General features: G+C 41.8%; 1 protein-coding gene and 1 pseudogene across 2 annotated transcripts; one reads left to right on the top strand and one right to left on the bottom strand.

Annotated features, from left to right (window-relative positions):
- The first annotated feature begins 390 nt into the window (after positions 1-390).
- On the top strand, positions 391-2,984 carry LOC139629525 (uncharacterized; annotated as a pseudogene).
- A 1,311-nt stretch (positions 2,985-4,295) lies between these two features.
- On the bottom strand, positions 4,296-14,776 carry LOC139629215 (WW domain-containing adapter protein with coiled-coil-like). Of its 2 annotated transcripts, XM_071491709.1 has the most exons (13): positions 14,468-14,776; positions 13,977-14,010; positions 13,028-13,217; positions 12,506-12,597; positions 11,139-11,248; positions 10,867-10,964; positions 10,405-10,683; positions 8,137-8,253; positions 7,642-7,790; positions 7,344-7,435; positions 6,758-6,941; positions 5,897-6,024; positions 4,296-5,790 (listed from the first exon to the last, which is right to left on the bottom strand). In XM_071491709.1, exons 1-13 carry the CDS (start codon positions 14,506-14,508, stop codon positions 5,721-5,723), a joined length of 1,584 nt encoding a protein of 527 aa, XP_071347810.1. In that variant the 5' UTR covers positions 14,509-14,776; the 3' UTR covers positions 4,296-5,720. The 2 variants fall into 2 exon arrangements, with proteins under 2 accessions (XP_071347810.1, XP_071347811.1); XM_071491710.1 differs by lacking the exon at positions 8,137-8,253 and having other exon boundaries at positions 14,468-14,772.
- Positions 14,777-14,960: the final 184 nt, after the last annotated feature.

Here is a 14,960-nt window from a genome sequence, read left to right as displayed (position 1 = left end):
TGTAGTGTAGCTTTTCACAAAAAAACATTTATATAAATCAATATTTTATTTTTGTGGTGGGGAATTAATTAAGAGAAAAGAAACTGCTTCGAGGCCTGGTGGTATGACATTAGATACTGTATAACATTATCTGCATGAATAGATCATTATATGAATACATGTAGTTGTTAGAATACATTTTTGTTGTTGGGTGACTTTTTTGTTCTTGTAATATTGGTGAAACAAGCCTTTAAGTGTCTGTGGTTAAAAAACATTTTATTCTGTTCATTGCTATCAGAGTGAGACTGATGAGTCAGTATCCGCCTGTGAATATTCTCATTTGTCCAGGTCATAGAATCTCAAAGGAGTTTTAAATCGAAAGCAACTAGACTTGGTTGTTTGTCTAGGAAGATGTTTCACCTCTCATCCAAGAGGCTTCATCAGTTCTTTCTCACACCTGACCAGACTGGGACTGGTCCAACTATCTGGTGTGGAGACCCAGGTATTTAACCTCGGGGAGGGGTTTCACAAGGCTGATGATGTCATTGGTTCCCTTTGTGCTCCATGTGCCAACGACAGTCGTTAGAGTGACTGTCTTGGTGGAGAGTTGGTTTCGACTTCGTTAGAGCCCTATTGTGTTATAACGACAGTCAACGAATGAATAAGACAGGTCAATTTCACTATAGAAGGGCTAAAAGAGAAAGCTGACCATTCATTACAGAAACTGAAATCACTCCTACCTGGTTCCATCATGGAGAAAGTTGTGGACTTCACCCAAAATGCACAACTATCTCAACACAACAAAAACAAAGAGAGACAAACCAAGAAATTTCTCAACCTACAATCTCGGCATATTGACAATAACACAGACATACTCACTTGGAGGCAAAAAACTGACACCCCAGCACGAAAAGAAATGCAAAACAGATGGGTTAAGAATTTGTCTGACAGAGAACTCACCCACCCTGAGAAAGAGGTCCTAGCCAAGGGCCTAAATTTCACCATGACACCAAAAGAGTTACCCATAGTGGATTTGATTACAGCTACAGAATCTGCTATAAAGAAAAACAACCTAATCGAAACTGAGGCCGAACAGCTAAGATTAAAAGTGTCAGCAGTGTTGTCCGAGGCCAAGGTCCCCCCCTCCAACCTCATGTTTGAGGAGAGGAAAGCAGTGACAGCATTGGGCAAAGACCAAAACATCACAATCTTCCCAGCAGACAAGGGTAGATGCACAGTTGTGCTCAATACAACTGATTACCAGGCCAAGATCTCTGCTCTACTCAGCGACTCTAACACCTATGAAACTCTGAAACGAGACCCGACCAGTGGTTATAAAAAGAAGGTGATAGAATGTCTACAACAACTGCAAAAAGAAGGGGTCATTGACAAAACACAATATTACCGGCTTTATCCCCAGGACTCCATCCCCTGCCTATATGGACTCCCCAAAATCCATAAAGAAGGGGCCCCGCTCAGGCCTATTGTCAGCAGCATAAACTTGGTTACATACAACATAGCCAAACACATAGCCAATATCCTGGCACCTTTGGTGGGCAACACCCCACACCACATCCAAAACTCCATAAACTTTGTGGTTTCCTATGATGTGACTTCTCTTTTCACCGGCATTCCAACCGTGGAGGCTTCGGCCACAGTAAGAGAACGACTCACACAGGACAACTCCCTGCAAAACCAAACAAATCTCAAACCCGGACACATTTGCCAGCTTCTGGATTTATGCCTAAACACTACATATTTCCAGTTTGACGGCAAATTTTACAGACAAAAACATGGCTGTGCCATGGGTTCACCAGTATCCCCCATTGTGGCAAATCTATACATGGAGGAGGTAGAGAACAGGGCTCTGAACTCCTTTGAAGGAATTACACCGAGCCACTGGTTCATATATGTGGACAACACATGGGTTAAAATCAAAACCAAAGAGGTGCAAGCTTTTACCGAACACATTAACTCAGTGGACAAAAACATCAAGTTCACCAGAGAGGATGTCAAGGACAATTGTCTGCCCTTCTTAGATTGTGACGTCCATATGAAAAACGACAGGAGCCTCCACGTTGGGGTATACAGAAACCCCACACATACAGACCAATATCTACTTTTCGACTCACACCACCCTCTGGAACACAAGCTTAGTGTTATCAGAACCCTGCAACACAGAGCTGATAACGTACCCACCAGCTCACAGACCCAAAGGGTAGAACACAAGCACCTGAGTTGCGCCCTCACAACTTGTGGTTACCCTAACTGGACCTTTGTGAAAACTGCTTCTGCTTCCAGAAAGAAAAGTAGCAAAATGGTTGAGAAAGAAAAACCAAACAAGAGAAACAGCATAGTCATCCCATATGTGTCTGGGGTATCAGAAAAACTCAGGAGGATCTTCAACAAACACTGTATCCCTGTGTATTTCAAACCCAGCAACACACTCAGACAGAGACTGGTACACCCCAAAGACGGAACACCACACACCCGAAAAAGCAACCTGGTGTATGCAGTCCAATGCAATGTGGCCCAACACAGGAGAGCTAACTCCTCAGGCTTGGACTCTGCTGTCCACTTACATCTTAGGGAGAAAGCCCACTCCTTTGAGGACAGCAAGGTTCACATCCTGGACAGAGAGGACAGGTGGTTTGAAAGAGGAGTGAAAGAAGCCATCTATGTGAAAGTAGAGAAACCATCCCTCAACAGGGGAGGAGGCCTCAGACACCACCTATCTCCAATTTACAATGCTGCCCTTTCATCCCTTCCCAGGAAATTCAACAATTTAACCTCTAAGAGAAACAACTGTTCACAAGTGGCATGTGACTCCAACGACTGTCGTTATAACACAATAGGGCTCAGCCTTGTGAAAGCCCCTCCCTGAGGTTAAATACCTGGGTCTCCACACCAGATAGTTGGACCAGTCCCAGCCTGGTCAGGTGCGAGAAAGAACTGATGAAGCCTCTTGGATGAGAGGTGAAACGTCTTCCTAGACAAACAACCAAGTCCAGTTGCTTTCGGTTTAAAACACCTTTGAGATGAGTCAGTATCGATAATCGGCTAACGTTAGCTTAAACAGTGTCGCCATTAGAACCATGAAGTGGCACAATGAAAAATAATAATCCATTCATCCATTTTCTATACCTGTTATCTGAAACCGAACATCGAACATAGTGGAGAAGTTCATTCTTGAACAAAGGAGGTTAAATAAAAGGTGCAACACACCTAAGCTACAATAGCTTCCACCATTTTGGACTCCCCGGCTCTTTGGTCAAAGGCGCTTAACAAGCAAATAACCAAAGAGGAATTTGTTGCATGCAGACTCTGTACATAATTTGGTCACAGCCAAAGCTCGTCAATGAACAAGCGATTCTTAGCAAAAATGTTTCTGTGCTTATGTAAAAAAGATAAGAAAAATAAAAATATTGGCCAATGTACAATATAATACTCATATTTTGGTACATCAGTGTTTTGCCTCTCTCTCTCAAGTTTAATGGGAGGATATTTTGATATAGCCATTAGTAAAAAGTTGCACCTGGGAAAAACAAAAGTTTTCATTTAGATTGGCGGCAAAGGTCTGACTCTTCTGAAACAGTCTGCCAAGAGTGTGAGTGGACCCACAGAGAGGGGGGGCAAAGCAGAAGGCTCACAAGCTCACTGTGGAGCTGCGCAAGCAGGAAAAGCTGCTGAGGTGTTCGAAGTAAAAGGTCAAGTTCAATGTTATCCTATATACTCAACATTAGTATAATACTGTAACATGTTGAACCCGCTATTTTCCATCATGAGTTTGTCTCGTCAGTAAGCAGCTCTGTATTATGGCCTTCTGTCATCTCTGTACCTATATGTGTGTATTGGCTCAGGGTTGGCTCACAGTTATAACACAGGTCAACTTGATTCTATCCAGCCTTCTGCTTTTGTTCAGGCTACATTTAACATGTGACATGTGCAGTAATAGGTTTTTAATCTGATAGGGGGAAGAGGACAAAAAGGCACACATAAGCAGAACCAGATTCAAGGTAAGACAGCTCACTGTCCCCATCTTGTGGCCAGAGGAGCTGTTCTCCAACGGCTAATCTACAGAAGCCACCTAAATTCATGATGATTGAAAATATTAATGTGTCACGATGTTTCACAGCGCATAGCCCCCAAACCATGAGGACCATGGAGACTCCTACACCAAGTGCATGGTCTGATCACATTGCACATACATTTCTCAAAGCTGTCACCAAGGAAATGAATAATTCATCCCAAACTTTACTCAAAGCATACAGCTCACACACACCCTTAGACTCAACAGTAAGTGGAGATGAAGCAGGTGTGGTATAATATTTTATTCTCATATTTTATGGAATACAAAGCCCCCTTCCCCACCCCCACCCCCAAAAAGTGTGCACATCAGATCTGGTGGAAGCTATTTAAGGAGGAGGAAAAGAATAGCAGAGAGACAAAGGAACTTAGTTTATGGGTGTAGAAGTGTACGACTGCAGTTTAATGTGATGTTTTTATATAAAAAGTATACCCTCTCATCATGAATGAACCCTTTAAAAAAGTATCCTGGCTAGAGTCAGTTGATAAAAGGGCTGCAGCCGCGACAGGTGAACACAAACAAAACAAAATGAGTATCCTTGTTGAAAAAATAAAACATCTTTCCATCGATCTTCGATGACTACCAGGACGTAATTGATCATGTGCAACAATAATTTAGCTTTACTTGACTGTATTCAGTCACTTTTCTATTCTTTTACACAATCTCTTGCTAAGCTGCACAAAAGGAATGAAATATTTCCCCAATTGGAATTGGGAGAGAAACAAAATGCCGACAATTATACAAAAAAAGACAAATAGATGGGATAAGAAAATGGCCAGCAGGGCTACAAATGAATATAACCTCTTATGTACTAGCAGCCAACCTAGGTCCAATAATGTAGGCTTTTTCAAAATGGCTTTGAAACATCTGGAGTGTGTTTGTTATAACTAACCATAACTCCCCAGTGAATTTGTACCACTGGAGAGCAGATTCCCATCAAGTGGGACAAAATAACTGAAGCACATTTAAGTAAAGGTCTGGTCAAAGGTCTTCGCTAATCTCATGTCATGATGTGTAAAACCAACCAGCTCGAAGACACACTGGGATGGCAAAACCACTGACAAGTATAGTGAATAAAAAATAACATCAGTAACATCACTGCCATTGAATCCATACATTTCAATGCATGACAAAGTCCATTTCAGAAGTCTGGGGAGTGAACGGGTTTGTTCATCCCCCCCTGAGAACTGCGTCACACCAATTATGAGATGATTTATTTTAGTTTTCCAAGAATGAATCTTTGCTGACTACTACACATCAAAACACACCAGAAAACAAGTTAACCCAATACAATACACACAATCCAAGGTTCACAGTCCAAAAAGGTGCTGTTTGAAAAGAGCCTCAGGTCCTTTATGTCCACTTGGTTAAAGTGTCCAACTCAGTGAACTGTCAGTTTAACCTTTCAGCAAGAGGATTTCATGTGGTGGACACTGGAAAAACAAGTTTTTAAAAAATAAAGTAAGGAAAAGAAAAAGACACGTTCAGGATGATGGACCTTCACTTTGTCAGCCGCTGTTTTCTAACAGCTTTTCTCTGTTGTTCTTACAGAGAGAATAAACAGGCTGTAGCAGCTTGCCGTCCATGTCTATTCCTCTTTTTATTTCAATATTTTATTCCATCCATCCAAATCCTTTCTTCTCTGCTCAGGTGCTCACACCATGTAGGAGTTCTGGTTCTTCAGCTTGTCCAGCTCTTTGCTCTGCTGCCGCAGAAACAGGATTCTGTAGTTGAGGAGGGGAAAAAAAAAAAAAGGTATGAATGAATGAATGTGTGTGTATTGTTATCAGGTGATGCACATGTCTATGCAAATCTGAACATTTGCCTCACCTCTGTTCCCTCAGTGTGGCCTGAATTTCACACACTCTGACCAGGGAGCGCAGGTTTTTCATCTCTGTACAGATCTCTGACATGTACAAACTGCCCATGTTGTGGATGTCCTCATGCAACCGGGCCGCCTGACAGAAAGAGATGAGTGCTTTTTGATAAGTCACGCCTACACACATTTACAACAAAAGCATCAGTGACATCAACACTAACGTGCTGATTTTGTGATGTTTTTTTTTTTTCAGATTTTTAAACAAAACTCAAAGTTGAGTGAAGGTTTATTCTTGACCCTGGACACAGAAGCTGTCAACCACAACTCATTGTTTTCCTCTATGGATGGGGTTTCTCAGTTGCCATGGAGATGATTTAGTGATTATATTGCTGTGATGAAAACTTTTTTTTATAAAAGTCTATATTTGTTCTAGCAGCCCCTTGAATCTGTACTGCTCATTAATCTCACACACAAAAACATCAATGATCCCTGCAGGGAAAATGCTTTGTTACAACAGCTCAACAATCAGTTGGGAGAAGGAAATAAAAGGAGTAGAAACTACAATAAAAATACTATAAGACAGTACTAAATACACACTAAGTGAACAGAAAAATGTACCAATGCAAATGTGGAAAAAGTAACAAGTGATATGTGAGACAGAATCACAGTATGGGCAAATGTGCAAAGTAGATTAACTGTAAATTAAGTACAAAAGTAAACTGGTGTCATGTGGACCAACAGTAAATAAATAATAATTTAAAAAAAACTGCACTAACACTTTTGGCTTAATGCCACAGATGTATAAACCTTGATAAGCATCCCATATCTCTGTAACACATGGAAAGCAACAGCAGCAGTCTTGTGAACTGTACCTGTTTCTCCGTGTTCTCTGAAGGCCATCCTTGGATATGTCTGATGAGGGTCTCATCAAAATGAGCTGCCAGGGTGGGAGTGAAGGAGCCGGGAGTATCAGCCTGGGTTTGGCTGGTGCTGTTGGGGGGGGCATGGGGCAACGCAGCACCTGACATGTTTGATCCCGGGCATAAAATCTCCTGGCTGTTAGAGCGAGACAACTGGTGAACTGTGTGTCGACGGTGTAAATAAAATCCAACTGCAGTTTTTTTTCTTTGATTGGAACTGATATTTTGGCATGTTAGTCATGAACACTGCGGATTATTTAGTATACACCTTCATTTGTTCTTATTTATTAACAGAATAATTCTAACACTGCATATGTTGAAGACATTTGGGTCAATAACCAAAATCACCAATGTGTTTTAGCACTAAACTGATAAGTTGAAGTAAGGAGCTACAATTGCATGTCAAAAAACTAACATCCTAGTTCAGGGTACTGCATAATTACAACTAGATACATTTCATTTGTTTATTTACATCCAAACAATCTATCATCACAAAAAGAAATGTTGCGCTGAAATGATTTTGAACTTGAACTTCTACCTTCTCTGCTGGAGAGTTCTGGGGTCTTCTGGACGCTTCTCTGTGGACTGAGACAGGGTGACAGACCCTTGCTTCCCTGAAGACATACTACCCTGCAGTCAGGAGGAAACACAGAAGGGGCATAAGCGCATCAGTATGTGCTAGAGAACCAGAAAGATAAGATATCACACATACGAGGGCAGTCATAACAAAGTGGAGACGATAGATAGAGAGAGAGTCTGAGTCAGGAACAAGAGGAAGTACTCCCTCTACTCTCCAAAGCTGACTTTTCTGTGTGTCGTTTGGTTGAGCTGCTCACCCTTGTTTGTGAGGATGTGATGCTGCTGGGATGCACGCCGAGAAGGGATTTCTGGTTGCTCTGTGGCGTGCCGTTCCGTGGTGAGACGTACGGCCGGGGTGATGATGCATCTGATGTCAGAGAGACAGGAGACTGACTGGAGTGCTGGGCTGCAGAAGACACAGGATAGACGACACAATGTTGGTGTGGAGGAATGTGGAAGCATCAGCTCAAACATATGCAAAAACTGACTGTTGGCCTCCATTCCAGCCAAGAAGGAGGCCAACTGCAAGATGACAATATTTCTTGTGCATAGCTATAGTCAATCTAAAAACCCCTTAAACAACATACACACTTAACTTGCATGAAATACTGAATTTCAATGACTCAAGGTCAACAAGAATATTTAGAACAGTTATTTAAAAGCTTGGTGGGGTTGGGGAGAGCAGAACCCTTAAAAACAAATAGGGAATTAGTCTGTGTAGCAGATGGTGAGAAACAGCGAGGAGGCCGTACCTTGGTTGGAGTGCTGAGCAGCTGAGAGCAGAGCAGTGACGTTGAAAGCAGGTCCAGCAGTGAGGAGTTTATGAAGCACAGATCGCAAGGAAGCTTGGGTGACAGCAGCTGCCAAGACTGGAGGGAGGAAAGAGGAAACGTGTACACACACACACACACACACACACACACACACACACACACACACACACACACACACACACACACACACACACACACACAGGTGAGTGAGCAAAGATGCACAACAGGTGAATGCACAAACACACAGTTAAGTCAGAAAACACAGTTAAGATGAGAATCAAACCGGTGGGAAGATGACTCCTTTCATCTGAGTGTCATTTTACCAGCAAACAATTGGAAAGTTTAACAACAAGCACACAGTGCGTGTCAGGTTCACACAGACAGAACAGCAAGAAAATCACCATGAATGACAGGTGCGTGCCCAGGTTACCAACAGCAGAACACAGTCCCATTAGATAAGAGGTGGAAAGACATTGACATTTTTTTGACACACACAGCGTTATATCAAAAACTAGCGTGCTAGGCTAGGCTAGCCTGCTAGCTAACTAGCTCATTCAGCATTTCTTTCTGAAACCAGTGCTTCTCAAAGTGGGGTCTGAGTAATAATTTATTTTCACAATGACAGAATGTATGACTACTTTGGTCATGGTTTTCAGAAAGCGGCCCCTGGGGCAAAATCTTATAATATGAGGGTCTGTGGTCTAATTTGTGACAGTTTAGGAGTCCTTGATGTGAGAACCACTGATTTAACACCTCCAATGAAAAAAGGTGTTACTGCCTTGGTAGTTAACTCATCATAACTGGTTTTTGCCCACATCTATGAAATTCAACCTTAAAGCCATTTTGTTCAATGTTCTGTTGTCATCTGAGCTGAGGATGGAAGAACATAATGGGATTTGAAATGAGGTTTTCTTCTGAAACAAAAGTTCTGGTTTTACTTAGGCTCTGTTGGTGCAAATATACAATGAACTCTTTTCTTCCAACGTGTGTTTTTGGAAAAAGACTTGACGTTAAGATGTTATAACAGACCTTCACTCTAGTCCTGCTGGGAAAGTCTCCCTCATATATTTATCTAAAGAGCACAGAGTGCTCATCCTTGTAGAAACAATAACACAGTGTAAGCAGACTGTAAATCCCATATTTGTGTAATGTGTCAGTCACTCAGCAGATAAACACACGTCTTGTGCTGCGTGTTGGTCGGCACATTAACCAATCCACAAGTTGTCTGCTGAACGCTGCCACCTTAGCTACAATGCTAATGTCGCGAGCAGTGGACTGCTACATTTCAGTCACTGTGTTGGTGCGGAATGTGGGAGCTGGAGCTACATACTGTTATTTTGCCAAGTGAGTATCTTTTTTTTGTCTGGTTTCGATCTGAGGACAGTTTGTATTTGTACAGTTTTGGGAATTCAGAAACACAGGTAATTAGCTTTTTGTCCATCTTTCAGTTCAAGCAGTGGTTAACTGAGCCTGGTGCCGCCCACAAATGTCAGAGCAGCTCAGATTAAAGTTCAACTAATTCAAACGTTCTGTGGACATCCGCACAAAGCCATAACAACTCATCACTCAAACAATAATGGAGGAGACACTTGCAAAAACATTTTTGTCATGATGATGTGAATACTCCTCTTCTTTCTTGTCAGGCTCCTTGACGCGATCATTAGGATTTTCTCTGACAGCATTAATCAGACTTGTTCTGTCATTTGAGCCCCTCATTATCATTGGCAGCAGTAATTCTTGGCCGCTTGACAGATGATTCACTCCACAGCCTTTGGACTCGTGGCAGTAAAATGCATTAAACGCCTTCAGAAACTCCTGTAGGTTAAACTGATGTAGCAAACACTTTTGTCTAAAAGACAAAGTGTAAATGAGCTGGTAGATGCTCTCTAACGCAGCAACAATAAAGCTACAGACAAACCCCTACATCAGCACACTCTGTAGGGGCTGGTGTTACACAGGTACCATCTCCATTCAAAAAGAATATCTGATCTTGTGGATACACACTTGACTCATTGCTGAATATAATATAACCTCCAGTGTGAAGTAAATCCACTAACTAGCAGTGTTGCAGTAGTCACCTCTGTGTTGTTTTAATCATTATACAGGATCACATCTAGCACCAAAAAGTTGCATCAAAGCCACTGTGTGCAGGAAATGATGACTCCTTCCAAAGAGACACCATGGAAGACGGCAATATGTGTGGAAGTGAAAGAAATGTCATGCTCGTGTTGTCTTTCGTGCCCTCACCCTCATTGAGCTTAGCCATGTCCATACTGCCATTATTCATCTGCAGAGTTGCCTGCAGAGCTGGGAGGAGCTGATGTAGGAGGGCAGGGTCCTGCAGCAGCGCTGGTGATGGGGACTGGGCAGACTGGAGCAACTGCCCCGTAGAGGAGGAAGAGGAGGAGGACATGGTGGAGGGGGTGGAACCTAAAGCACCAGGGGCAGAATTCAGGCTCTGAGAAGAAGAGGAAGAGGAGGAATGGCTGGCGTTGGTTGCTGTGGACTGGTCCCCTGATGTGGTCTCTGAAGAAAAGCAGACCAGGAGAACACAGTATTATTTAGCACAATATTTATTCTGAGCGTGTATGTTTGAAGAACCTTCTCTGTATCTCAGATATTTATCCAAAAAGTGATTGGAGGAGGCTGAACAATCTTAGAGGCTGTGTAGAGACTTGAAACACATGACGAAGGTTGAGCCAAACTTACTTGTTGTGGCTTTGTCCTGCAAGGCCTCTTGTCTGTAGTCCATGTCCCTGGGGAAACTGTTCGCCGCCATCTTGACTGAGTCTTTCTGTCGTTGTTCCCTGAAGCAGATTAAACAGAGAATGTTAAAGTGACGATGTGCAGGATGGAGGCCGCAGCTAAACTCTACGCCTAGTTACGACTGGTGCGCTGTGTGAGCTTGGAATATATGAGAATGAGGATCTCAATTAGTGTTTCAGTGCACATATGTTGCAATGTCATTCAAGCAGGCTTGCCTCTCCAACAGGTCCTTGGGCTTCTCCCACTGGGAAACCTCAGTTCTACAGTTGTAGTAGTACTTCTTGCCAGAGGAGCTGATGTGTTCTGTCCAGTCATCTGCTGGGTCCTGATGAAGAGAGGTACAAGGCGGAGGTGTTGTAAAGACTGGGGGACATTGTGAAAAGTTAAGGAGTACCACTGCAAAATGTGAACTGAATGTGGACTTTGTATTAGATGTGATGGATTACACAGCTCAAGCTATTTTCAAAACTAATTTCATGCCACTCTATATGGAAGTGAATGGAAACTTTGGAAAAAGCAAGACTAAGTCATATTCAAATCACTGATATGTTCCTTTAAGGATTATTTTGATTTCAAATATGATCACAACTTGAGAATGCAAAAGTGTCACTTCACATGGATACAGTATACATAAGCCCAAGTTCCTTAATGAAGGAAATATTCAGCCTTAATAATGGATAAGGGTTGCTCAGTCTGCAAGGAAGCCAGTATGTTTAATATTAATGATCACATATATACTGACAACTCCAGTCATTCCAACAAAACCAGGAGGGGTATAACTTGCCTCGTCCTTTTTCTCCTCATCTACAACTGCACAGATCTCTCTTATGGAAAAATATTAGACAGACTTCAGAGATAAATATGGACAACAGCAATAGCAGATTATAGCAGGGTCTATTACCACAAACAAAAAAAAGGATGTGATTTGACATTCACCATTGCTACAAAAAGGTTTTGAATTACATGAATTGCAGTTTAATGATTTTGCATTAACTCCTGACAGAAGTATAACTTAATGTGTGACCCCATACAAAAAAAACTATATTTCTCATTATTGTTGTTAAGGTTATAAATCTATTATGGTAGACTTTAGTGCCTCTCGCATGTTACAAACTAAAATGTTGAATTATCTTCAATTCAGTTTAGGTCGTTACACTTACTGCTCAAGCCTGTTACATGTCACTAATGTTATGTGTGGTGTGAGTCTTTAGATTAGCATATAGATGTACAGACGGTGCTGAGGGCGGCCATGTATACATTATGCTGACAAACCAGTGTCTGTCAGTGTCACACTAGACAATGTTAAATAATGAGTATTTGGCCTTATTGCTCAGCCACTGAATAATGAGCAAAATCTTTTTACAAGACAGTCTAAAATCAAATCAGATCATCTACTCTATAGAGAGAGCCTGTTACATTTCAATCATGCATTGTTGTTGTGTTTGGTGACAAAGCGTTTACACAGACAGAGAGAGATGCCTCTACATAATGTCCCGCATACCATGTTCCAAAGCAGCGTGACCGCAATTTCTACAGGAAACCCTGAGGGTACATCATCAGATAAGGCTGGACAGAGTCTTACCCTGTCTGCAGGTTTGTTCTGAGTCGTATGTGAGTCTGAGCCATGGTGGGAACTGTTGTTGTGAGAGTTCTCCTGAGGAGAGCTGCTGGTCCCTGCAACAAAGCCATTTATCAAATAACGGAAAATACACAATGTTCTGCAGAGGAATAACGCCTCAGTGACAGCAACAGCTGCAAAATAATTAACACTTTTAATAGCCTTTTATTGTTTCAGGTTTGCATTATTTACATGTGAGCAGTAGTAGAGTAGCTGTATTGTAATCTGATGGCAGTGACATAACAAAACCATCCAAAACCTTATCTATGAAAAAACAGTCCAAACAGTATGTCAGAGATCAACACAAAAAGGATGCCAAAGTTACCCCTGGAGATCACTGATATTTATCAGAAGACTTGGGATTTGTTGATTTTCCATCTGTCTGAGGTTTTATGGGACTAAGATACTCTCTTTTCCTTTTATGGCAGACTTTTAAAATGGAACTTGAATTATATGCATGTGAAATACGACCAGCTCCAGGCTTACCATTTTTTCCTCTAACTGTGTGAGAGGTTTTTGCCTTGCCATGCCCAGCATTGTCTCCATGTCGGCTGACAGGACTTTCGTCTGAGCGTCGCAGCATCTTGTAAGGGGGCGTGGGATCGGAGGAGCCATCGCGCACCTTGTCGTAACGGTGAAGGTTGCTGGACTGGCTCTTTGGCTGAGATTTATGGGTCTACAAAGAATGGCGGATACACTTGTTGAGATGTGCTCACATTAATTTCTTCACATTTTTCTGGAAAATATAGTGCACTAAGCAGGCATCACCAAGGAAGTGCTACACCATGTGCTACAGCACAGTGAAAACAAAACGGATCCTCAAAAATCATGTGGTTGGAGCAGCTGAATTTAACATCCTCTGAGTCACGGAGCAGGAGATGTTTTGATTTCCACTAGATTAGGTATTTTAACATAACCAAAAGATAATAAGTACCTGATTGTCTCCAGCTTCTTAATAGGCTAAGTATATATATATATAAAAAAAGCTTTACACTCTTGTGAGGCCAATATATTAATAGTTTGTTGAGCTCTAAACTCGAGAGTTGAAATATCATTACACATAAGGAGTGGCTGTGGCTTGCTAGTTACTGTAATTTTTCCTTGATTTGGGTAAAATAGAATGGGTGTGGAATATGTGTGACTGAAAAATAATTTCAGAGCCAAATTTACCCAGCATGACAAACACGTGACACACAGTGGCATAACAGAACCTCTTATGTCAAGTTTTGTGAAAGTCATGTAGATCCATGCCTACAAAGTCTTTATCACAGTATTATTAAGAGACAATATTACTGAGTAATGTTGCTGCAGCTCAAACATGACAATATGAAGATGTCGGTTCAAATTTTAAGGGAGAAATACTAGACACCTTGAAAAGCTATACGTAATTGGAGAGTATTGACAGGTAACCGTCAACAATCTGGACGTGTCATACCTGATAGGATTGTGAATCCCTTCTGTCGTTGCACCTGTGGAGATACACAGAAGAAATGATACTGTTAGATAGTTTGCGCCTTCACGGTTAGCATATGTTAGTTTTCCTACTTTGGCAACGCACTTACTGGTAAATATTTAAGGCAAGTTAGCTTATTAGCTACCGTTAGCTGAGTTAGCCTGATTTGCCATTTTAGCAACAGCTGTTTGCTCTTCCTGTCACAAGTAAAGAACAATTGATGTTTTTAAACATATCCTACATAATCTGCCCTGTATACACATGGTTTGTCAGTTAGCTAACGTTACGTTAAAGTTAGTCAATTTAGTACAGGAGATATCCGGGACCCACAGCTAATTGCAGCCAAATTGTTAGCTGGTAGCACTAATGGCTAACGACTACAAGCATCCATGAATACCCGAGCTACAAATACATAAATGAAGTAAAACCTACGCATTGTTTTTTTTAAATGTTAAGGTATGTGCTTGATTTACCCATCGCTGACTCTTGCTGGTTTCCTTGCATACATCACCATCAAGGCCGTGGTGATGTGTGTATGTGTGTGAGGGGGAACCGTGGCCTCCTTTCTGTCTGCTCTCACAGTTCTCTTTTCTTCAGCTTCCTGATGTCTGGACCCAGTCTGTCCTACCACACTGATACCTACAAACCGTGCGCCGAGCACCAGCACTGCATAGCGGGTGGTCTTTAATGAAAACCACCCTCAGTGCATCACCTGGCATGTAGTTAGGGTATGCGCTTGGCTCAACCGATGTAGCTCATCAGAAAGCAGCAGAAGCAGGAGGAAACGGAGAAGAAGGAATCGTCGGTAATGTTTAGCTAGAAAAAACTAGCTTCCGCTTTTGCCTTTCAAAATAAAAGTGCAATTATCAACTCTATCAGTGTAATAGTATGGGGTAAAGTGATCTAGCACAAAGAAGAGAAACAGGGAAAAAATACACCACACATATCACGAAATTTGAAAGAATG

Source organism: Trachinotus anak, unplaced genomic scaffold (genome assembly GCF_046630095.1).
Source record: "Trachinotus anak isolate AG129_WGS33_773 ecotype Australia unplaced genomic scaffold, CSIRO_AGI_Tana_v1 ptg000012l, whole genome shotgun sequence".
Taxonomy (NCBI): Eukaryota; Metazoa; Chordata; class Actinopteri; order Carangiformes; family Carangidae; genus Trachinotus; species Trachinotus anak.
The sequence above is the reverse complement of the archived record's forward strand: the minus strand, read 5'-3'. Positions and strand labels throughout refer to the sequence as shown.

Coding starts and splice junctions, on each gene's coding strand:
- LOC139629215 (XM_071491709.1), bottom strand. CDS start 14,508: ATGGTGATGTATGCAAGGAAACCAGCAAGAGTCAGCGATGG. Junction 11,249..12,505: donor AGAACAAACCTGCAGACAGG/GTAAGACTCTGT, acceptor TCTCTTCATCAG/GACCCAGCAGATGACTGGAC. Junction 6,025..6,757: donor CAGAGAACACGGAGAAACAG/GTACAGTTCACA, acceptor TCTTTCTGTCAG/GCGGCCCGGTTGCATGAGGA.